Genomic DNA, 25,626 nt, shown 5'->3' with positions numbered 1-25,626 from the left:
GCTAGTGCCGTGAGTGTGTCTTCCTTGGTGGCATCTGTACACAGGTGAGCTGCTGAATCTTTTCTTTACCAAGCTTTTGGGTACAAGGGCCTATTCCACCACCAGTCTTGGTAAACCAAGGAGATTATTATACCTTAGGTGCTCTAACTTTAATTTTGTTTACACAATATTTATTTTAGCTACTGTGTCTATCTCAGACCTTGTTATTTCTGCTAAGATATCTTTATGAGCGAATGCTGTAATTCTCGCAGAGGATATCTATAACCCATACATCTCAGAGGCAGGAACTGTTCTTTTTCACTGTCAGGAAAGTGTGAGACTCTAGAAAGGATCACACATTGTGAAACTAAAAGAGGGCTGATGTTTACTTGAAAACTGTTGATTTAAGCTGCTTGATGATAAATAGCTCAGGACAGCAAACAGCTGCGGCTACACTGAATTCTTTTCAGTGTTTGCCCTCATCAGAGGCCGACATTGTCGTTTTCCAAAGAGATAAGCAGCAAGGACTTCAGTGATCTTGTTTGGTAATCAAGGCTGCTGAAGAAAGTCAAGCAGTCTCATTCTGTAAGTAAATCCTTTGCAGAGCAATAGAAAAGTCTCTGTTTTGAATCTCAAACCCATAAATGGAAGCACTTAGATTTTGTCACAGCAGTGGTATAATATTATAAATATTATGATTAGCAAATTTTTGACTTGAAAAGTCATCAGGATGAAATGTGGCTTATTCCTTAATAGAATGATTTCCTGAAAGTTCTTTCTAATTGGCTGAATTTTAAGGATCATTTCTCCCCAGATCCCAGGTAGATTCTTACCTGAGTGCTCTTATGACTTCTTTCTGAGCATGTTTGGTGTTCTTTCCCCTCATCATCTGTCCAGACAACAATGTAGTTCTGGCTTTAGTCAGGCGAGAAAAGATGACTGCAGGATCCTGAAAAAGAACCTTATCTCTTTTCCCCAATGGCTTGTTCGCTGTTATTGCCCAGCGAGACAATGTTTGAGCAGTCTCTGCTTAATCCTTTCCTCGTGGAAAAGTGCTTTTAGCAGTTTTGTGCACGGCTCTTTCTAAGAAAATCATACTTGGTGATCTGTCCTGTGCTTGCCGGATCAGCTTGACATACGTGGATGGCATCTGAACCTTGTGCCTTTGAATGGACACAGAAGATGGAACTATCCCTCAAACCACAGGGAATTTGGGAGGTTGTGAGATAGTGGCTGAACTGTTATTACATTTCCCCTGCTCAGATGTTGATGTCTCTAAACTACTTAAAACTTCAACATTAAACTCAGTCTCTCTATCTGATCCCTTTCTCTGACTCCATTGCTTGGTGGCACATACACTTGCTCTTCTAGGCAGATACTGCAGAAATGCCCTGCTTCAATCTGGATGCTCTGAGCGGGAAATGAGAAATTCTGTGTAAAAGAAAATGGGGGTGGGGGGGGGTGCGGAGAGGGAGGGGCGGGGATGATCTGCACGTGAGTAAGGTGCTAAGAGCAAGACTGGAAGCTACCATAACCCACCCCATGGGCTGCACCCCCGAGATTCCCGGGAGCTGCACGAACCTCTAACGAGGGGACAGCTGCCTGGCTTTCCCACCTTAGCCGAGACGCCCGCCTTCCCATGGTGGTGTGTTCATCCTTTGTCCCGGCTCCATGTACTTTTGTCCAGGCCTGTGCACTGCCTGGCATTAGGGACAACAAATCTATGTTTGGGATCTTTTGTTTTAAGAAAGATCATACAAATTTAGCGGGTAATTGTTTTTAAGCTAGTTATGTTCAGAAATAAAAAAGGAAGGAAGGAAATAGAAAAAAAAAAAAAAAGTTAGCAGGAGGGTAGGACCTAACTTTTGGGCAGCAATCAGTAAAAGTATGTCCAAGTTCATATATGTCCACTCCATGGTTTTTGCCAAGGAGGTGGGTAGGAGCTTGGTTCCCGGCTCCGTGAGCACAATTGCTTTCTTGTGATAGACGAAACTCAACAGTTGGGCACTCAGTGGAGGCTTGACACACGGGAAGAGTTTCTCCTTAACCTGGGGAAATGGGTTGTGGAGCTGTGTTTTAGGCGAGAGGATTTTTTTTTTTAAATTTTTTTAACCTTATTGAAAAATTAAAAATAACAAACAACAACAAAAAAAACTCACAACATTTCAAACAAAGCAAAGGATTAAGAGAAACAAATAATCTAAAACAACTACTTTGCTTCCAACATGTTCCTACCATACCCCCGCAAAATTAATAAATCATATCCAAAGGACTAAGAAAAACAAATAATCTAAAATAACTACGTTGCTTCCAACATGTTCCTACAATATCCCAAGAAAATTAACAAGAGAGGATGTTTATAAGCAGTTGCCTCATATCTGCACATTGAGCCAGTGTTTCAGCCACCACAATTGCCTTCGCTTTCTTAAATTTTTTTTAAACAGGTAGGGGCACATGTAAGATAAAAATAAAATAATTGGTATCGATAGTGCTTGGGCAAAACCTTATTTCAGTTTAACTCATTTTTTTAGGCTCTTTCTCCAAAGGCAGATTGATTACAGTCACTACAGAGGTGGTGACCTACTTTTCTACTGTTCTTTTCAGGATAACAAGATATTTCCCAAATACTACCTCGCTCCCAATTTACTAAGTAACTTCCTATGGTTACCTGAGTTTACCTGGGGTTGTCCTCTGTTCTCCACTTGTTATGGACTTCCACGTGGATCCAGAGGAAGCAGACTGTGATCCTTGAGTTTGTCACACCCCGACTGTCCTCTGATGAAATGCCCGGGAAGGGAATCCTAAACCACCTTGGCCATGTACACACTGAGCCTGCTCAGGTCACCTGTTAATTTTCAAAACTTATCCAATGCTCTTCACTTTCTGATTTACAGTAACTTTCCTTATTCTTATTTTGAATGCCTGTCTCTGCCTTGAGACTAGATTTGAGAAGAATCACTGCCGGCTTCCTGGGCATGGCTGTGGCCGTCCTTCTCTGCGGCTGCATCGTGGCCACGGTCAGCTTCTTCTGGGAGGAGAGCCTGACCCAGCACGTGGCCGGACTCCTTTTCCTCATGACAGGTACGCCGAACACCTCAGGCTCCTCTCCCGGCAAAGGGGGACCCTGCTCTGCATGCCGGTAACTTCATTCTGTTATCTCCCAGTCACTTCTGTTTTCACTTGTGAGAAAAGAAACCAGAAGGTCATTTGGTTCTGATGGACAATATAGAGTTTAAAGAAAATGACAGTGTTAAACATGGAGCCCTGAGTTCCCCATTGTGGCCTTAGTTTGCCAAAGCTGCTATGACAAACATCATGTGTGTGATGGGTTGGCTGAAACAATTAGCGTCTATTGTCTTGTGGTTTTGAAGGCTATAAGTTCAAAGTCAAGATGTCTGCTGTTCCTCCAGGGCCGGTAGCGTTCTGGTGACAGCTGTCCTCCGTCATGTGCAGTCTCCTTTTTTGCATCTGCTCTTCTGGTTTCTTCCACCTTCTGGATTCTGGCTTCTTCCTGTGGTTTTCACTGACTGACTGTGCCTCAATTTCCTCTCTTTTTATGATCTCCAGTCATACAGATTAAGACCCACCCGGTTTCAATTTGGCTACACCTAAACTAAGAAGGGCATCCCCTAAAGGTTCTGTTTACAGGTGGGTTCACACCCACTGGAACACAGATTGAGATCTGAACACAGATTGAGATTTGAACACACCTTTTGTGGGGGATGTGATTCAACCCCCACTGTGGCCTGTTAGTTTAGATGGAAATGTCTTGGGTTTAATCTCTGTATGAGCCAGGTCCATTTTTCTGTCTGGTTCTTTCTAACTACAGCCCACCCCCTGGCCTGGACTCTTGGCAAACAAGGGCCATTGCTTACCAGGAGCCCTCAAGGGGAGAGGAAGATGGAGACGGAGCCAGAGAGGGAGAGAGAGGGGATGGGGGAAGTATGGAAGGGGATGGGGAGGGGGAGGGATCAGCAGAACCCATCCGCTGTGCTGGAAAGTCAACTCAAAGTACCTAGCTTACATATTCTTGCATCATTTTTGCATACAAAACACTGGTTCAGATCTGTTCTGAGGACTTGCTGTATCCCAGACACTGCTTTAGGTTCTAGAGACACACAATGAACTAGGCAGGCAAAATCCCTGCCCATTCTCTTGTGGGGAGACATAAACAAACAATAATCTGTGATAGCAATAAGAGCTATGAAGAAAATAAGCAGGGTGGAGGAGGGGACTCAGAAAGCCCTGCTGAGCTAGGTCACGAGAAGTTACCAGTGGCTGCAGGCTGAGGGGCCACACATGTCGTGCCCCAGGTGGCAGTGGGAATGGGGTATTTTGAGTCACCGGAAGAAAACAAGCATGGCTGGAGGGGACAGAAGGAAAGAAGTATCACATGAAGTAGAAGCAGCAGGCAGAGGCCAACTCTTTAGGGCCTTATTGCTCATGGCCTGGAGGTTTGATTGTAATCTGAAGGTGTCGGAAACCACTGGAAGGTTTTAAGCAGAGGAGTGACTTGATCTGGAAGCAGGAGATTGGAAGGGTAGTGTGAAGACACGGATGTGGTCTCTGATGCAACAGATGGATATTGTTGCCTTAAAAGGAGTCAGGAGCTGAGTCAACAGCTAAAGCTGGAACGTGGCAGCCAGGAGGAAATCTTTCCTTTCTTTTCCCCTGTCACACACAAAAATAATGTACTAATGAGTAGTGAGTGCCAAATCAATAGTTTCACAAAGTATACCCAGTATCAGAACTCCTGTTACCCCAGATATGTAATATGAATATGCTTATTTCTGCTTTGCTGGAGTTCTGTTACTTAAGTGACCACGGCTGCTTTTTCCAGCAGAGTCCGGAAACTGACTTCTCCCTCTAAAGCATCAGTCAAGCCACGTTAGCAGGCAGCTGGCCCCCTCTGGGGCCGTCCCCTCTCACTGTCTGTCTCTCAGGGCTGACAGGAAGGTGGCGCTTGGCTGTCAGCCACCGCCCAGTTCTCAGGCAGGGCCCTTCCTTCTAACCCCACCCCCTCCCACTCCCTGAACTGGCACTGTGACGCTGTGACAGGCAGTGATCCCGAAGCAGGTCATCATTGCCAGCTCCTCACAGAGCATCCACAAGTCCCATGTAGCCTGAATAGGCTAAATTGGATGGAAAACCAATTTAGGTTTTCCAGATCCTTGTGAATACACAGTGGCCACAAGGACTGTAGCTCAGGAAGGAGAAAACTATAGTTCAGAGGAGAAAATTCTAGTTCCTGAGGTTTTAGAGGAGGATTTGAACCTTCGGGACCAGCCATCGAGTGGATGCCTGTCCAGAGGATTCATTTAAAATCCAAATTATAGCATGAGTGGGGGAGGGTGGAAAAGAACCAGAGAGGAATGTGCTGCCCAGAGGATTCATTTAAACCTCTGATGGAGCTTAACGGTCATTAAAATCTCCCCCACTTTCCTCCTTCCCTTTATTAGTTGCATCCCCATTTCCCCAACCTTTGTCCCCAAATACATCAAAGAAGTGCCCAGTGTTTAGGGCTCACCCTCCCTCCCTGATACCAAAGGCCCCCACATCCCTTCCCTTTGTCAGGAAAACGGAGGAGCTGTGGACCCCAGCACATTTTTTAAAGGACACGTTCAATATAAATAATGCGTGAATAGTTTAGTATGTTCTTAGTGTATAAAAAAAGTGTTAGCATTAAACCAAATCACAGGGCCATAAACACCAGGGCCTAGTGAGGGTTAATGGGGAGGCAGAGGAGCTGGTTTGGCTTTGAGTGAAAGGACGGCTGCAGTTCAGCTTGGAAACCACCAGAGAGGTGTCGGGTCAGCACAGGAGAGCTGGGACCTTGTTTCCCGGGCCCGGCCCACCCTTCCCTTGAGCTCAGGCCTCATTTCTGCTCCGTATGTGGGCAGTATCTCTGCACCAGCCTGGCTTGGGGGCCGTCAGGATTTATCATCGAAAGCTGCTCTGTGACCATGAAACAAGCAGAAACAGAACAAGCAAAATGACAGCTACAACAATGAACACTCACAAAACCCCTAAATCTGCCCCAAACTTACAGACTTTGATGATACAGTCCTGAAGGACTAACAGATATAAAGTAAAATTGTTTTTATTTTGGGTAGTGCAATACAGAGGAAATCCACTTAGGATCCCATCACCTGAAAAATTAGGTTGTTTAAGTTTTCCTTATTCTTGACCAGATCTTGCCCATGTGTTTGCCTCACAAAAAGAAAAGAAAAGAAAAGAAAAAGGGGGAAAAATGATTGTGACCTTGCATGGAAAATGTTTAGTTGTCTGTGCTTCCACTTACCACCATGTGATAAGAATGCTCACGTTGCTCCCTCTTCTTCCCAAAGTTGTAACAGCTGCACGTTCAGCCATGGAGTGGATGTGCCGTGCTGCGTCCATCCATTCTCTTATTGTGGGATTTAGGAATGTTGTTTCATTTTTGCTACTGCAAATAATGCAGTTAACTTTCCTTTGTAAACACTGAGAATAACTTCATTAATCGGTGGCCTGGGATAAATGAGCTGTAGAATGCGGGACACTGATTACGTGCTTCAACTTGGCGGGCCTGGGCCAGGGGACCGGATCCGCCCCTGGGGAGGGTGGTGGGCACGGGCGACAGCGCCCTCCACAGCCCCCCGGGCCTGGGAAAGTGAGGCCGGAGGCAGGCCCCATTTCCTCACCCAAAATACCACTGTTGGGAGAGGCTTGCCGGAGGGAACCGCCTTTTCCCCACCCCCTTGTCCTGCTCGGACACTCCTCGTTGCCAGAGCAACTCCCCCACCTCTAGTGAGCATGCTCAGTTACCGGAACAACTCCCGCCCCCTGTCTATCAACCTCTGCACCCTCTCTGAACCAATCCAAGCCTTTGACCTCTACAGCTACCCCGCCCCCTAATCACCCAATATAAGCTGGTGCTCTCCCCTAATAAAGCTCTCGCTCTCTTGGTTTTCCACACCCTCAAAGAACCGTGTCCCGCCTGCTCCTTCTCGCCGCCCTCCTTGCACGCCTCCGCCGGGGACTAGGGCCCAGTCCCCCGCCTCGCCCTCGCCTCCGGGAAAGAGCCCCCGCCGCCGGTACCCTCAGAGCAACGCCGAGAGCCGAGGGTTCAGCAACCGGCTGCCCCCCCCCCCACGAAGCAGCAAACGCGACCGCAGTAGAACATTCCCATGGAGTAGCAGATCAGAGCAAAGAAGGGTTAAAAGAATTGATTTTAATTAAGCACAAGTATCTTCAGCAGCTCTAGTCAGCGTCACTCCTACAGATTTTTGATGCTAAACTTAGCCCTTTCTAAATGCACTGGCATCTTCATTCTCTGCCTGAACTTATTAGCCAAACCTTCAATGAAGAGCATTAGTGATGTGACAGTTTGAGATGTTCAAACGGAAACTTTGTAATGGTCTCTCTCCTTCTGCTTTGTTGCAGACAGACAGCTCTTGATTACCCATATGTGGAACGGTCACCTTGCATCTGGGAGCCAGGCTGACCCCTTTCCCCTTCCCTGGGCCTTTCAGGGGATGCTCAGGCAGGGCCCAGCAGGCCTCCCATCTGCCAAGACTCTGTTTAGTCTTTTGACATCATCTCCTCTGAGGTCACACACGTGGTCCCAGAGACAAATACTGCCAGAACTGAGGGAATAAGACACTCATCTTACAGCTTTAAGCTTCTGCCCAGCACTCGACCACACTGCTTTCAGTGCACTGTGGAATAAATATTTTCATAAATATTAGATTATGCATTCTATTAGATTGCCATTGTAATATAATTATAATGAATATAATGTAAATTCTAAATATAAATATTTTAGAGGGCTAATTTGTTCAATGCAAACATTTAAAAATACAATTTTTGCATCTCTGTTGTAGGACTTTTATTATTTTTATTATGCTGGGAGCCTCACAGAATGGATAAAGCTTGGGCCTCCCTTGGTGGGGGTCTCACTACCCACTGAATCTATTCCTTTCATTGACTGTGCCTTGAGCTGCCACAGCTTATTTGGAAGAGAGTTCAAGGCCCATAAGATTCCTGGGGCAGGGCCTTCCAGCGAGTGGAGTGTCCTGACAGCAGATCAAGAGAAGAGGCCACCCAGGCAGCCCGCCCGCAAAGCTTCAGGGGCAGAAAATACCCACACGGGGTTATCTGAGCCTTTGCTTCAAGGCATTCAAATTAAAAAAGACTCCACTGTAATAGGTGTACTGAACGATCTAGGCTATCCATTGATTATGACCTAAAATTACAGGTGCACAAAGATCCGAAACTTTTGAGACCAGATGTGTTTTGGAATTCAGGATTTAAAAATTTTTATTTTTAGAAAGGTAAGACGGTGCATTCGTCCTACATAATCTAACCGCAGCAGGGTCTGGGGCAGCATCTTGAAATCAAAGACATTAACATTTCTGCAGCAAAACATATGAATATTCACAGGAAGTGGGATCGATAAAGACTATAAATAGCCTTATGTCAGATCAGGTCAGGCTTTGCCACTAAATGAGATTGCTGCAATCTTTCAGGAAAGGATTAGATGCATTTTGGAATTAGAAATTACAGATTGTAAATCTGTAATTTTGTTTTGGGGTTTTGTTTTAAAGTTTTTTTGTCTCGATTAGTCTTGCCCGGTCTTCAGTTAAGATGACTTAGAAATGGCTTTTTGAATGATCTGCAAGAAAAGTAGCCATGAGGCATTTTTGCTGCAAGAGCAGAGACCAGAAAAGATGGGCAGGCCATTTTTTGAAGGAATGAAAAAGAAAAATCAGTGTTTATGTCTTTGGGTATTGCAGTTATTTAATTATCAGGGTAACAGGGTGAAGCAACTTCCATTCTTCTCTGCCTTTAGAGCACATCAAAGGATGGTGGTGAAAAAGAGAGGGCCCAGTTCCCCTGATAATGTCACCATAGGCACCCCGAAGGTTTTCAAGAAGGAAGTAAGATTGATGATCTAGAATGGTAGCATAAATTTACTTCTCTTCATGATCCAAAAATATCCTTTCTAGCCCTGTAATTCAGTGCTTTTTATGGTATCTTCTAATTAAGAATATTGCAGAAAACCTTTTAATATTTTATAAGAAAAGCAGCTGCATACAGGGTTTTTCAGAGAACCAGTGGTTCTTCATTCTTGAGGAGGCTGCAGCAGTAGACAGCACCCAGCTCAGCATCGCATCGGGGATGGCTCTTTCTCCGAGGCCGCGAACTAGGCTGAAGGGTGTCGGTGGTGAGCCACTCCAGGCTATTTAGGGGAGAGAAAGGGAAGGGAAGGGAAAGCCAAAGAGTCTGGAGTCAGCCCCTCTCCTCATGGATCTCTAGGAGGAACCATTCGATTTTGAGCTTCTTGAATGCCGAGTGGTATTATCTTTTCATAGCCTCTTCACCTACCTTGCACGAAGTAGGTGCTAACAGATGGCTACTGATGAAAATGCAGCATTGTCTGAAATATCTTGCTGGGTAGGAAAGTCCTATGTGGGACGTGTGCTGTGATATAGTATTATACCAGGAGCTAATTGTGTTGACCTGGCTCTTAGATTGGTTCAACTCAGTGTATTGCTGAATTTAATTTGGTTCAGCAGGTTTTATTGACTCCACTGTGCAGAACTTATTGCAACTCCAGGAGGTCTTACTACCTTTCTCTGAGATGCATGCTGGGAGGTGGAGAGCGGAAAGAACACTGGAGTCCTGGCCACACTGACTGCAAGCCAATTATGGCTGGGACCAACATCACTCATTACATTAAACTACCTATAAGATAGCCAGAACTGGGTCAGTCTTCAGAACATAGTAGATTCTTGATAAATAACTGTTAAATAACTGGTTAAATATCATTTAAATAGTAAAATCTTTCTAAGATCTATAAAAGGTATAGGAACGTATTTCATACATTGGCCATATGCAATACTGTAAGATGTGCATATGGAACCTAAAAGAGAATTCTATAGTATCACAACTGACCTAAAACTAATAATGTAGCTATAATAAACAAACTTTCATCATTTAAAATGACACTTATTCTTGAGGCCTTAGAATTTAGGAGGGTTTTTTTTTTTTTTTTTTTTCTTAATGCCTTGAATTAGCTAGGTCTCTTTTTTTTTCTTTCTTTTAAATTCAGTTTTATTGAGATATGGTCACATATCATACAGTCATCCATGGTGTACAATCACCTGTTCACAGTACCATCTTACAGTTGTGCATTCATCACCCCAATCTATTTTTTTTTTATATTCACATACCATACATTTATCCACAGTGTACAATCAGTTGTTCATGGTATCATCATAAAGTTGTACATTTATCTCCACAATCAGCATTTGAACATACTGATTACTACAAGAAAAATTTTTTTTTTTTTTTAGCAATAAGAAAAAATGATAAAAAGAAAAATAACATGTCATACAATACAATATACTACTAAGGACAGCAAATACCACTACCAAGAATCCCATATTACTCCCCTATATCCCCTTCTCATATACATTTAGCATTGGCGTATTGCCTTTGTTACATTTAATGGAGGTATATTACAATGTTACTGTTGACCATAGACTCCAGTTTGCTTTGATTATGTATTTTCCTGAATACCATCCCTTTTTCAAATTTCTACATGGTTGACATTCATTTGCTTTCCCACATGCAAAAACATTTTTATATTTGTATATTTAGTAACAGTCATTGGCCACTCCAGTTTTTGCCACGTTATACAGTCCCAGTCTTTATCATCTATCTTTACCTCTGGTGTCATACATTCTCCTATCCCACCTCTTTCAGCTTTACTCACAGACATCTTTGTTCAGTGTACTTACAATACTGTGCTACCATCACACAGTATTATGCTATCTATTTCTGGATCTATGCAATCAATCCTAAACATTCTGTAGTCCTTCAGCATCAAATGGCTGATCTCCGCCCTCTTTCTATCTCCTGGTTGCCTGTGTTGTCAGCTTTTAACTCCCAAAGTTTGTTCATTAATGTCTGTTCATATTAGTGAGACCATACAGAATCTGTCCTTTTGTTTCTGGCTAACTTCACTCAACATAATGTCCTCAAGGTTCATCCACATTATTACATGATCCATGTCTTTGTTCTGTCTTACAGCTGCATAATATTCCATCATGTGTATATACCACAGTTTGTTTATCCACTCGTCCTTTGATGGACATTTGGGCTGTTTCCATCTCTTGGCAATTGTGAATAATGCTGCAATAAACATTGGTTTACAAATGTCTGTTTGTGTCTTAAGTTTCAGTTCCTCTGAGTATATACCCAGCAATGGAATAGCTGGGTCATATGGCAAATCTATATTTAGCTTCCTGAGGAACCTCCATACTGTCTTCCAGAGTGGTTGCACCATTCTACATTCCCACCAACAATGAATAAGTGTGCCTCTTTCTCCACATGCTCTCCAGCACTTGTCATTTTCTGTTTTTTGGATAATGGCCATTCTGGTAGGTGTGAGATGATATCTCATTGTGGTTTTGATTTGCATTTCCTTAATAGCCAGTGAAGTTGAGCATTTTTTCATATGCTTTTGAGCCATTTGTATTTCCTCTTCAGAAAAATGTCTGTTCATGTCTTTTGCCCATTTTTTAATTGGATTGTTTGTCTTTCTGTTATTGAGATGCAGGATTCCTTTATATATTCGGGATATTAAACCCTTATCTGATATGTGGTTTCCAAATATCATCTCCCATTGTGTAGGTTGCCTTTTGACTTTTCTGACAAAGTCCTTGGATGTACAAAAGTGTTTAATTTTGAGGAGATCCCATTTGTCTATTTGTTCTTTGGTTGCTCATGCCTTGGGTGTGAGGTCTAAGAAACCACCTCCTTTCACAAGATCTTTAAGATATTGCCCTACATTTTCTTCTAAGAGTTTTATGGTCTTGGTGCTAATGTTTAGGTCTTTGATCCATTTTGAGTTAATTTTGGTATAAGGTGTGAGATGGACATCCTCTTTCATTCTTTTGGAAATGGATCTCCAGTTTTCCAAACACCATTTATTGAACAGGCTGCTCTTTCCCAGTTGCTTCGGCTTCACTGCCTTATCAAAGATCAGTTGTCCATAGATGTGAGGGTCTACTTCTGAACACTCAGTTCGATTCCATTGATCAGTATATCTGTCCTTATGCCAGTACCATGCTGTTTTGAGTACTGTAGCTTTGTAATATGCTTCAAAGTCAGGTAGTGTGAGACCTCCCACTTCACTCCTCTTTCTCAAGACATTTTTGGCTATTCGGGGCATCTTACCCTTCCAAATAAATTTAGTTATTGGTTTTTCTATTTCTGTAAAGTAAGTTGTTGGGATTTGAATTGGTATTGCATTGAATCTGTAAATCAGTTTAGGTAAAATTGCCATCTTAACTATATTTAGTCTTCCAATCCATGAACATGGTATGTTCTTCCATTTTTTCAGGTCTTGTTCAATTTCTTTTAGCAGTTTCTTATAGTTTTCTATGTAAAGGTCTTTTGTGTCCTTGGTTAAGTTTATTCCTAAATACTTGATTCTTTTGGTTGCTATTGTAAATGGGATTTTTTTCTTGATTTCCTCCTCTTGTTGCACATTACTTGTGTATAGGAACACTACAGATTTTTGCGTGTTGATCTTGTAGCCTGCTACTTTGCTGTATTCATTGACTAGTTCTAGTAGCTTTGCTGTAGATTTGTCTGGATTTCCTACATATAGAATCATGTCATCTGCAAATAGTGAAAGTTTTACTTCTTCCTCTCCAATTTGGATGCCTTTTATTTCTTTTTCTTGGCTAATTGCTCTAGCTAGAACTTCCAGCACAATGTTGAATAGCAATGGTGATAGTGGGCATCCCTGTCTTGTTCCTGATCTTAGAGGAAAAGCTTTCAGTCTCTCCCCATTGAGTGTGATGTTAGCTGTGGGTTTTTCATATATTGCCTTTATCATATTGAAAAAGTTCCCTTCTATTCCTATCCTTTGAAGTGTTTTCATCAGGAAAGGATGTTGAATTTTGTCAAATGCCTTTTCTGCATCAATTGAGACGATCATGTGGTTCTTCTGCTTTGATTTATTGATGTGGTGTATTACATTAATTGATTTTCTTGTGTTGAACCAGCCTTGCATACCTGGAATAAATCCCACCTGGTCGTGGTGTATAATTCTTTTAATGTGCTGCTGGATTCGATTTGCGAGTATTTTGTTGAGGATTTTTGCATCTATATTCATTAAAGAAATTGGTCTATAATTTTCTTTTTTTGTAGTATCTTTGCCTGGTTTTGGTATTAGGGTGATGATGGCTTCATAGAAAGAGTTAGGTAGCTTTCTTCTTCTTTTTTCTTCTTCAATTTTTTTGAAGAGATTGAGCAGGATTGGTACTAATTTGTTCTTGAATGCTTGGTAGAATTCACATGTGAAACCATCTGGTCCTGGGCTTTTCCTTTTTGGGAGCTTTTTGATGACTGACTCAATCTCTTTACTTGTGATTGGTTTGTCGAGGTCATCTATTTCTTCTTGAGTTAATGTTGGTTGTTTATGCTTTTCTAGGAAGTTGTCCATTTCATCTAAGTTGTCTAGTTTATTAGCATATAGTTGCTCATACACCCCAATCTATTTTTGAACATTTTCCTTACACCAGAAAGAAGCAGAATCAGAATAAAAAATAAAAATAAAAAAAGAACACCCAAATCACCCCCCCACCCCACCCTATTTTTCATTTAGGTTTTTTTCCCATTTTTCTACTCATCCATCCATACACTGGATAAAGGGAGTGTGATCCACAGGGTTTTCACAATCACACTGTCACCCCTTATAAGCTACATTGTTATACAATCGTCTTCAAGAGTCAAGGCTACTGGGTTGGAGTTTGGTAGTTTCAGGTATTTACTTCTAGCTATTCCAATATGTTAAAACCTAAAAAGTTATCTATACAGTGCATAAGAATGTCCACCAGAGTGACCTCTCGACTCCATTTGAAATCTCTCAGCCACTGAAGCTTTATTTCGTTTTATTTCACATCCCTCTTTTGGTCAAGAAGATGTTCTCAACCCATGCTGCCAGGTCCAGATTCATCCCCAGGAGTCATATCCTGCATTGCCAGGGAGACTTACACACCTGGGAGTCAGGTCCCACTTAGAGGGGAGGGCAGTGAGATCACCTGCCAAGGGGGCTTAGTTAGAGAGAGAGGCCACATCTGAGCAACAGAGAGGCACTCAGGGGGAGACTCTTAGGCACAATTGTAAGCAGGTTTTGTCTAGGCCTCTTTTACAAAAGCTTTTTGAAAAAGTGGGAAATGGTGCTTTGACTCCTCTCAGTATGTTTCTCTGTAATAAGCAGAAACAGAACTGCCCGTTCCCCAAACGATAGTTGTAGCAGCTCTGTATTTACAAACTTTCTTAAAGAGGTGAGGATATGAGAAGGGGGGGCTCTTAAATTCATAGATACACTCTTCTTGTTGGTTGCTTTCTTCTCACTCAGAACCAATTCAATAGCATCTCGGAAGGAGAAAATATGTCAGTAAGGGACAATATGTGGAAGTGTTTGTGGACAAGAGAAAGGGCAGGAGGAGCATATTTTGGGGCGTATTACTCTCTCCACCACTCTCAGCTGAGTGAATAAAGGCAGCAGAAAATAAAGCAAGTTTCCATCAAGAAGGTTTGATGAGTGCCCAATTCTAAAAAAGACTTAAGTGGCCCAGAAATCTGTATAATATCTCGAGATAAAATAAATTCATAAATGCAAATAAGCTACGAAAATAAGACAGAGGAGCAATCAGGTTTGCAAATAATATGTCCAAGGGTGAGGTTAGTAGCAAAAAGTGGGCCATGAAGTACCATACTTTGTGTACGGTGGGCCACCTATTTAGCTTTAGGGAGCTGTAGCTCTCTGGCAATTCGGGCATTAAGAGAGAAAGTTTATTAGTGACATGATTCGCAGTGTTCATGGAGTAAGAACAAGCTGTTGACCGGGAGAAGCAGAACCATTCATGACCCTGAGGGCAGAGAGAGAGAGCCCCTCAACCTGGTTATGTCCTCAGATTAGATTGTTTCTTTCTTTTTTTTTTTTTTAGACTTCCTTTTTCTTTTATTAAACTTTAAATTTAAAATACTTTCAAACTTAAGGACAGTTACAAAAATAATACAAACCCCATAGATAGAAATCTGACATAACCCTACCCCTGACATACACAGATGCACCAATTTTTTAACATTACCCACATTTGTTTGTCATGCTTTCTATCTATCTATCTATCTATCTATCTTTTTTATCTATTTACCAATCCATCTTTCTGAACATGTCAATGTTGGTTGTATACATAATGCTCCTTGAACACCTGATACTGTCTTGTGTTTTTCCTAAGAATAAGGCTATTCACTTATATAACCACCTTAAGTGAAGTTATAAAGTTCAAGAAAATTAACATTGATATAAAACTTACAGTCTGTATTCCAATTTTTTCATATGTCCCAGTAATGTCCTTTTTTTTTTTTAATCATTTTATTGAGATATATTCACATACCACGCAGTCATACAAAACAAATCGTACTTTCAATTGTTTACAGTACCATTACATAGTTGTACATTCATCACCTAAATCAATCCCTGACACCTTCATTAGCACACACACAAAAATAACAAGAATAATAATTAGAGTGAAAAAGAGCAATTGAAGTAAAAAAGAACACTGGGTACCTTTGTCTGTTTGTTTCCTTCCCCTATTTTTCTACTCATCCATCCATAAACTAGACAAAGTGGAGTGTGGTTCTTATGGCTTTCCCAATCCCATTGTCACCCCTCATAAGCTACATTTTTATACATCTGTCTTTGAGATTCATGGGTTCTGGGTTGTAGTTTGATAGTTTCAGGTATCCACCACCAGCTACCCCAATTCTTTAGAACCTAAAAAGGGTTGTCTAAAGTGTGCGTAAGAGTGCCCACCAGAGTGACCTCTCGGCTCGTTTTGGAATCTCTCTGCCACTGAAGCTTATTTCATTTCCTTTCACATCCCCCTTTTGGTCAAGAAGATGTTCTCCGTCCCACGATGCCGGGTCTACATTCCTCCCCAGGAGTCATATTCCACGCTGCCAGGGAGATTCACTCCCCTGGGTGTCTGATCCCATGTAGGGGGGAGGGCAGTGATTTCACCTTTCAAGTTGGCTTAGCCAGAGAGAGAGGGCCACATCTGAGCAACAAAGAGGCATTCAGGAGGAGACTCTTAGGCACAAATATAGGGAGGCCTAGCCTCTCCTTTGCAGCAACTGTCTTCCCAAGGGTAAAACTTATGGTAGAGGGCTCAACCCATCAAACCACCAGTCCCCTATGTCTGTGGTCATGTTAGCAATCATGGAGGTGGGGTAGGCGAATACCCCTGCATTCTCCACAGGCTCCTCAAGGGGGCACTACATCATTTTTTTTTCCTTGTTTTTCTTTCTTTCTTTTTTTATTTTTTAACTTTCCCTTCTTTTTTAAATTAACTATGAAAAAAAAAGTTAAAAAGAAAACAAACATACAATAAAAGAACATTTCAAAGAGACCATAACAAGGGAGTAAGAAAAAGACAACTAACCTAAGATAACTGCTTAACTTCCAACATGTTCCTACTTTACCCCAAGAAAGTTACATAATATAGCAACCTTTCTGTGAACTTGTTCCTACTATATCCATCAGAAATTAACAGACCATAGTCATTTCTGGGCATCCCCAGAACGTTAAAAAGCTTATCTGTTCTTCTTGGATTATTGTTCCCCCTTCCTTAATTACTCTCTACTGCTAGTTCCCCTACATTCTACATTATAAACCATTTGTTTTACATTTTTGAAAGTTCACATTAGTGGTAGCATATAATATTTCTCTTTCTGTGCCTGGCTTATTTCACTCAGCATTATGTCTTCAAGATTCATCCATGTTGTCATATGTTTCACGAGATCGTTCCTTCTTACTGCCGCGTAGTATTCCATCGTGTGTATATACCACATTTTATTTATCCACTCATCTGTTGAAGGACATTTGGGTTGTTTCCATCTCTTGGAAATTGTGAATAATGCTGCTATGAACATTGGCGTGCAGATATCTGTTCGTGTCACTGCTCTCCGATCTTCCGGGTATATACCGAGAAGTGCAATCGCCGGATTGAATGGTAGCTCTATATCTAGTTTTCTAAGGAACTGCCAGACTGACTTCCAGAGTGGCTGAACCATTATACAGTCCCACCAACAGTGAATAAGAGTTCCAATTTCTCCACATCCCCTCCAGCATTTGTAGTTTCCTGTTTGTTTAATGGCAGCCATTCTAACCGGTGTTAGATGGTATCTCATTGTGGTCTTAATTTGCATCTCTCTAATAGCTAGTGAAGCTGAACATTTTTTCATGTGTTTCTTGGCCATTTGTATTTCCTCTTCAGAGAACTGTCTTTTCATATCTTTTGCCCATTTTATAATTGGGCTGTCTGTACTATTGTCATTGAGTTGTAGGATTTCTTTGTATATGCAAGATATCAGTCTTTTGTCAGATACATGGTTTCCAAAAATTTTTTCCCATTGAGTTGGCTGCCTCTTTACCTTTTTGAGAAATTCCTTTGAGGTGCAGAAACTTCTAAGCTTGAGGAGTTCCCATTTATCTATTTTCTCTTTTGTTGCTTGTGCTTTGGGTGTAAAGTCTAGGAAGTGGCCGCCTAATACAAGGTCTTGAAGATGTTTTCCTACATTATCTTCTAGGAGTTTTATGGTACTTTCTTTTATATTGAGATCTTTGGTCCATTTTGAGTTAATTTTTGTGTAGGGGGTGAGGTAGGGGTCCTCTTTCATTCTTTTGGATATGGATATCCAACTCTCCCAGCCCCATTTGTTGAAAAGACCATTATGGCTCAGTTCAGTGACTTTGGGGGCCTTATCAAAGATCAGTCGGCCATAGATCTGAGGGTCTATCTCTGAATTCTCAATTTGATTCCATTGATCTATATGTCTCTCTTTGTGCCAGTACCATGCTGTTTTGGCAACTGTGGCTTTATAATAAGCTTCAAAGTCAGGGAGTGTAAGTCCTCCCACTTCGTTTTTCTTTTTTAGAGTGTCTTTAGCAATTCGAGGCATCTTCCCTTTCCAAATAAATTTGATAACTAGCTTTTCCAAGTCTGCAAAGTAGGTTGTTGGAATTTTGATTGGGATTGCATTGAATTTGTAGATGAGTTTGGGTAGAATTGACATCTTAATGACATTTAGCCTTCCTATCCATGAACATGGAATATTTTTCCATCTTTTAAGGTCCCCTTCTATTTCTTTTAGTAGAGTTATGTAGTTTTCTTTGTATAGGTCTTTTACATCTTTGGTTAAGTTTATTCCTAGGTACTTGATTTTTTTAGTTGCTATTGAAAATGGTATCTTTTTCTTGAGTGTCTCTTCAGTTTGTTCATTTCTAGCATATAGAAACATTACTGACTTATGTGCATTAATCTTGTATCCCGCTACTTTGCTAATTTGTTTATTAGCTCTAGTAGCTGTATCGTCGATTTCTCAGGGTTTTCTAGATATAAGATCATATCGTCTGCAAACAATGACAGTTTTACTTCTTCTTTTCCAATTTGGATGCCTTTTGTTTCTTTGTCTTGCCGGATTGCCCTGGCTAGCACTTCCAGCACAATGTTGAATAACAGTGGTGACAGCGGGCATCCTTGTCTTGTTCCTGATCTTAGAGGGAAGGCTTTCAGTCTCTCACCATTGAGTACTATGCTGGCTGTGGGTTTTTCATATATGCTCTTTATCATGTTGAGGAAGTTTCCTTCAATTCCTACCTTTTGAAGTGTTTTTATCAAAAACGGATGTTGGATTTTGTCAAATGCTTTTTCAGCATCTATTGAGATGATCAATTGATTTTTCCCTTTCGAGTTTTTAATGTGTTGTAATACATTGATTGTTTTTCTTATGTTGAACCATCCTTGCATGCCTGGAATGAACCCCACTTGGTCATGGTGTATGATTTTTTTAATGTGTCTTTGGATTCGAATTGCAAGTATTTTGTTGAGGATTTTTGCATCTATATTCATTAGGGAGATTGGCCGGTAGTTTTCCTTTTTTGTAGCATCTTTGGCTGGTTTTGGTATTAGATTGATGTTAGCTTCATAAAATGAGTTAGGTAGTGTTCCATTTTCTTCAATGTTTTGAAAGAGTTTGAGTAAGATTGGTGTCAGTTCTTTCTGGAAAGTTTGGTAGAATTCCCCTGTGAAGCCATCTGGCCCTGGGCATTTATTTGTGGGAAGATTTTTGATGACTGATTGGATCTCTTTGCTTGTGATGGGTTGGTTGAGTTCTTCTATTTCTTCTCTGGTCAGTCTAGGTTGTTCATATGTTTCCAGGAAATTGTCCATTTCCTCTACATTGTCCAGTTTATTGCCATACAGTTGTTCATAATATCCTCTTATAATTTTTTTAATTTCTTCAGGATCTGCAGTTATGTCACCTTTTTCATTCATTATTTTGTTTATATGGGTCTTCTCTCTTTTTGATTTTGTCATTCTAGCTAGGGGCTTGTCAATCTTGTTGTTCTTCTCAAAGAACCAACTTTTGGTGATATTTATCCTCTCTATTGTTTTTTTGTTCTCTATGTCATTTATTTCTGCTTTAATCCTTGTTATTTCTTTTCTTCTACTTGGTTTAGGATTGGTTTGCTGTTCATTTTCTAGCTTCTTCAGTTGATCCATTAGTTCTTTGATTTTGGCTCTTTCTTCCTTTTTAATATATGCGTTTAGTGCTATAAATTTCCCCCTTAGCACTGCTTTTGCTGCATCCCATAGGTTTTGGTATGTTGTGTTCTCATTTTCGTTCGTCTCTATATATTTAGGAATTTCTCTTGCTATTTCTTCTTTAACCCACTGATTGTTTAGGAGTGTGTTGTTTAACCTCCAGGTATTTGTGAATTTTCTAAGTCTCTGATGGTTATTGACTTCTAATTGTATTCCATTGTGGTCAGAGAATGTGCTTTGAATAATTTCAACCTTTTTAAATTTATTGAGGCTTGTTTTATGTCCCAGCATATGATCTATTCTGGAGAAAGTTCCGTGAGCACTAGAAAAGTATGTGTATCCTGGTGATTTGGGATGTAATGTCCTGTATATGTCTGTTAAATCTAATTCATTTATCAGATTGTTTAGGTTTTCAATTTCCTTATTGGTCTTCTGTCTGGTTGATCTATCTATAGGAGAGAGTGATGTGTTGAAGTCTCCCACAATTATTGTGGAAACATCAGTTGCTTCCTTTAGTTTTGCCAGTGTTTCTCTCATGTATTTTGTGGCACCTTGATTGGGTGCATAGACATTTACGATTGTTATTTCTTCTTGCTGAATTGCCCCTTTTATTAGTATGTAGTGGCCTTCTTTGTCTCTCAAAACATCCCTGCATTTGAAGTCTATTTTATCTGAGATTAATATTGCTACACCTGCTTTCTTTTGGCTGTAGCTTGCATGAAATATTTTTTTCCATCCTTTCACTTTCAGTTTCTTTGTGTCCCTATGTCTAAGATGAGTCTCTTGTATGCAACATATTGATGGTTCATTTGTTTTGATCCATTCTGCGAATCTATATCTTTTAATTGGGGAGTTTAATCCATTTACATTCAACGTTATAACCGTGAAGGCATTTCTTGAATCAGCCATCTTATCCTTTGGTTTATGTTTGCCATATTTTTCCCCTCTCTCTATTAATATCCTTTATTGTACCCATACCGAATCTCTTTAGTACTGAACCTTTCTCCAAGTCTCTCTGTCCTTTCTTTGTTTCTCTGTCTGTAGGGCTCCCTTTAGTATCTCCAGTAGGGCAGGTCTCTTGTTAGCAAATTCTCTCAGCATTTGTTTGTCTGTGAAAAATTTAAGCTCTCCCTCAAATTTGAAGGAGAGCTTTGCTGGATAAAGTATTCTTGGCTGGAAATTTTTCTCACTCAGGATTTTAAATATATCGTGCCACTGCCTTCTCGCCTCCATGGTGGCTGCTGAGTAGTCACTACTTAGTCTTATGCTGTTTCCTTTGTATGTGGTGAATTGCTTTTCTCTTGCTGCTTTCAGAACTTGCTCCTTCTCTTCTGTGTTTGACAGTGTGATCAGTATATGTCTTGGAGTGGGTTTATTTGGATTTATTCTATTTGGAGTTCGCTGAGCATTTATGATTTGTGTATTTATGTTGTTTAGAAGATTTGGGAAGTTTTCCCCAACAATTTCTTTGAATACTCTTCCTAGACCTTTACCCTTTTCTTCCCCTTCTGGGACACCAATGAGTCTTATATTTGGATGTTTCATATTATCTATCATATCCCTGAGGTCCATTTCGATTTTTTCAATTTTTGTCCCCATTCTTTCTTTTATGCTTTCATTTTCCATTCTGTCATCTTCCAGGTCACTGATTCGTTGTTCAACTTCCTCTAGTCTTGTACTATGAGTGTCCAGAATCTTTTTAATTTGGTCAACAGTTTCTTTAATTTCCATAAGATCATCCATTTTTTTATTTAGTCTTGCAATGTCTTCTTTATGCTCTTCTAGAGTCTTCTTGATTTCCTTCATATCCCGTACTATGGTCTCATTGTTCATCTTTAGTTCTTTGAGTAGCTGCTCTAGGTGCTGTGTCTCTTCTGGTCTTTTGATTTGGGTGCTTGGGCTTGGGTTATCCATATCGTCTGGTTTTTTCATATGCTTTATAATTTTCTGTTGTTTTTGGCCTCGTGGCATTTGCTGAACTTGATAGGGTTCTTTTAGGGTTTGTAGACCTATTGAAGTCCTTATCTCTAATTTATCAGATCTACAGCTTCGTGGAGTACACTTTCTCTAACTAACCAGCAGGTGGCGTCCACGAGCCACCTGTTCTCCACAAGCCAGTTCTCCCCTGCTTAGCCTTTTTGGTGAGTGGGGGAGTGAGTCTTGTGGGGCCCAATTGTTGTACCAAGCTTGCGTGTGTAGTTGGTGTTGCCTGCCCTGTATGTGGGGCGTGTTTCTGGGCAGTCGGGGAGGGGGGGTGGCCCTAAAAATCAAATCTCCCTGGTGATCCTAGAGTTTTAAAGCTGCTGCAATAGTCTAATCCTTCAGTTCAGTCCTGCCACAGTTTGTCTCTGCCACTGACCCACAAGTCCTTGGTATTGGCGTATGGCTCCTGAGACTTGCAAGTGGGCCCCTCTTCCAGGCTGTGCACCCCGGTTCCTCTGCTGAGGGATGACTGTGCTATGTCAAGTCCCCTGAGGGCAGTTCTGGGCTGCTGGGCTGTGTAGGGAGGCTCCCAGTCTGCTCAAATGATGGCTGACTAGATTGTTTCTTATACTGCCTTTCCGCTGAGTTAGGACTGGCAGTGTGCTAAAATTCATTTCCCCAAAAGAAATTTTAGAGTTGGCAGGAGAGAGGTGCCAATAAAATCAATGTTTAGTATAAAATTAAAGAGAGTTTCTACAGGAAGAAAATGCATATGACCTTCCATTTTTCTTTTAGTTACATAATACTGACTGCTAGATGTATTAGGAAATTTTGGGAAATGTTCTGGCTTCATTCCACATTGTGGAATAACAGAACCACAGAAAGTTGACATTGTAAGGAACTTCAGTAGCCAACCCCCCATTTTAATTTTTTTCTATATGAAGAAAATAAGACTCATAGAGGTTGCTGATTTCAAGGTCATACAGTGAGTGAGTCGTAGAGCTGGGACTAGGCAACATCTCCTGGGACATCAAAGGATGTTTAAAAGTCTAAGTTTGAACTCAAGCTTTCAGAGGTCCTTTAAACCATGCTGCTTGTAAAAATCCTTGCTTTTAGGCATTCAGCTCTATGCAGACAGTTAATTAAAGAATAGAGTTTTTTTTTTTTTCCTGTGAGCTAGTCATTTTTATATTGTTGAGATTTACCTGTTGATACTCCAGAGATCAATTTTTTTCCTAACTGCCTATTGTTCTATTATGAGCATTTGTTAAAAGGACCTTGTTGTATGTAAACACTGCCTTTGTTTTGCAGCCAGTGAAAACATTTAGGTAGATTTAAGAACATTTGCTCCTCACAAAGTTTGGAGTATTCTTTTTTAAATGGTCTATTTCTTTATGAAAGACATATTTCCATTTTGATCTTTCTTTTGGAGAGTTAAAGAGGTATGTTTATTGTAGTCTGGGGCAAGAAGTAGGAAGATAAGATCTTCTCCCCTTGTAGAAAAACAGAAGCACTTTGGAGTTTAAAAACAGAATTAGGCAAAGAGTAGGAAGTAGTAAATTTTATCAGGTTGAGTGTCCTTTTAATTTAGAGCATTTTTGTTCTAAATGCACATTTGGAAAAGGATTCAGGCAATTTGCCTTTATATGGCTTGATGGAAGCAGAATTTTAGCACTGAAAACAGCATTAAGGTGATCTTTATTTCCTGTGAATTGCTACTTTTTTCTGAGCTTGTTTTTCTGCTAGGGTTTCTGATCACCAAAGCCATACATTCAAAAAAAAAAAAAAAAAAAAAAAGTGGAATCTGTTACTTTCAATCCTCTTCTTCACTTCCCAAATCTGTGTCTCTATTTCCCATGGAAATGCTACATAAATCCCTAAGGATGCCAAAGCAATTTGCCGGCAAATAGATGTCCACTTTATATACAGGAGAAAACCAAAGTATAAAGAAGAGATGTGGCTGTCTGTGCAGGACTCAGAACAGAATTGGACATTCTGATGTTTTTTCTCTTTCCTTTTTCTTTTTCTTTCTTTCTTTTTTTTTTTTTTTACCTGTTTCTGTTTTCATAACCCATCTTCAGCTCAGCAACTGCCTCATTCTGATCCCATGCAACCCAAAAGGAGCATCCTTGGGAGACCATTAATGGTAGAATGGAAACATCTACATGCTTGAGTCACTTAAAATCCCATGTGTTTTGCTCTTGCAGCATTTTTTATAGAGTCTTGATTTTAGTGTTCTGGAAGGACAATTATACTTACATGTTCTGGTATAAAAAAGTAAAATTTGGGGTCCATCCATTTTCCTTATATTAACCAAATTGCCTATTCTCAATAGTTGAAATTTATGATCTCCTACTCAGCTATTTTATATCAGTTCTAAATTCCTGGATTTAATTTACATTATTTTAAAGCATTTATTCATTCAGTAAAAAATGATTGTTGAGGGCCTATTATGTGCCAGACTCTGTACCTTTAAAAAATGACTTAACCATTTATAAATATTTATTTAATATATTTATAGGCAACATGATAAATACTTATAATGAAAATTGAAAAAGGAAACAGATTTTTATGATGATTGCATCTACATAAAATGTTTCAAATCAAGTATAGAACAAAAAGGAAATTAAAATTATTTTCTTTAAGGTTTGAGTGATGATAGATTTTTCCTTTTAAAAAAAATAGTGTTATTAAGAATGAAAACGAAAAATTAATTCAAATATAAATACCACTCAAGGAAAGTAATTCCAAATAATTCAAGTTATCAGACTTTCCCGTCTGTCTTTTTCACTCCCTTATCTCTAATTCCTGGTGTAGTGTCTGGAACATAGAGATTCTGTCAATGTTAGTTGAATGGATTAATTCAAGTATAAGAATTTTGGATCCTTTATTATGTTGGAGTGATTGCTTATCTGGTTGATCCGATTTTTGCAAAGGCCTTGTAGAAGACAAAACTGTAACGATCATTCTGTTCCCTTTGTATTACTTACAGGGATATTTTGCACCATTTCCCTTTGCACTTATGCTGCCAGTATCTCCTATGATCTGAACCGGCTCCCGAAGCTAATTTACAGCCTTCCTGATGGTGTGGAACATGGCTACAGCTGGTCCATCTTTTGTGCCTGGTGCAGCTTAGGCTTCACTGTGGCAGCTGGAGGTCTCTGCATCACTTACCCGTTTATTAGCCGGACCAAGATTGTGCATCTAAAGTCTGGCAGGGACTCCACGGTATGACTCTTGCCTGTAGGTTCACTGCTCAGTGGCCCATCCACAGTGCGGACGACTCCTGGGAGGAGCAAACAGAGGGTTCGGGTCAGGATTCCAAGCAGAGCGGTATCTTTTCCATTCCAACCTGTTGCCTGCCCTCCCTTTCTGGATAACTGGTATAAAATCAAGCAAGATTTTATAAGGAAAAGAATACTGTGGATTCAAGTGCTTTAATGACTATTTATGCTTGGACTGTGTGATATAGGGAGCAGTGCCACAGAACACTTCTGGGTTTAGAAAAAGAGGAAACTGCAATGGAAAGATTTGTATGATTTCCATTTAGTTCAGAAAGTTTGTATATAACAATTACCTGAGAGTCATTTCTATTTGCAAAATGATTCATAACAAAGTGAGTATAATTTTCTTGTCATTGTACCACGCTTGTTAAATTTTAATGCAGCATCTTCAGAACTTGTCCCAATGGTGTCTTGTGTCAGCACCAAATGTTTGTGCACTTGTGAATGTTCCTTGTCACAAGAAGATTCTCCTTCTGTTGCCTTATCGTTATTTTTTAAATTGAAGTCTCTTCTCTGCCTTTGTACTGGAATTGAAATCACAGGAAAAACAGATCAACCATGTAAGAGCTATTCTGTGACTCTATGCAGTATTGTTTGAAGTCCTGCCTGTTGTTCCACTTCTGATTCTTTGTGTTAACTGGATTTCTGCATTAAATGACTGCCCCTTGTTAGTCTGGGTGTGTTTTCCTGTCTGTGAGCTGTGTCAACAGGTTTCCTTAGCCTTACTAAGCAGGTGAGTGCTTCACAGTTTTAAAAAGGCTCTGATT

At 40.4% G+C, this 25,626-nt stretch overlaps 1 protein-coding gene across 4 annotated transcripts in view; it reads left to right on the top strand.

Moving 5' to 3' along the window:
• TMEM178A (transmembrane protein 178A) overlaps positions 1–25,530 on the top strand; it is a 297,669-nt gene extending 272,139 nt beyond the window's left edge. For 2 of the 4 annotated variants that reach the window (XM_037807763.1, XM_037807762.1), the window contains exons 3-4: positions 2,918–3,060; positions 24,568–25,530. In XM_037807763.1, coding sequence (XP_037663691.1) covers positions 2,918–3,060; positions 24,568–24,809 — 385 coding nt within the window. In that variant the 3' untranslated portion in view covers positions 24,810–25,530. The remainder of the gene's footprint in view (positions 1–2,917; positions 3,061–24,567) is intronic. The other 2 variants (XM_037807761.1, XM_037807760.1) reach the window with 1 other exon arrangement.
• Positions 25,531–25,626: the final 96 nt, after the last annotated feature.

The sequence above is a fragment of the Choloepus didactylus genome, chromosome 17, assembly GCF_015220235.1.
Source record: "Choloepus didactylus isolate mChoDid1 chromosome 17, mChoDid1.pri, whole genome shotgun sequence".
NCBI lineage: Eukaryota > Metazoa > Chordata > Mammalia > Pilosa > Megalonychidae > Choloepus > Choloepus didactylus.
The sequence above is the reverse complement of the archived record's forward strand: the minus strand, read 5'-3'. Positions and strand labels throughout refer to the sequence as shown.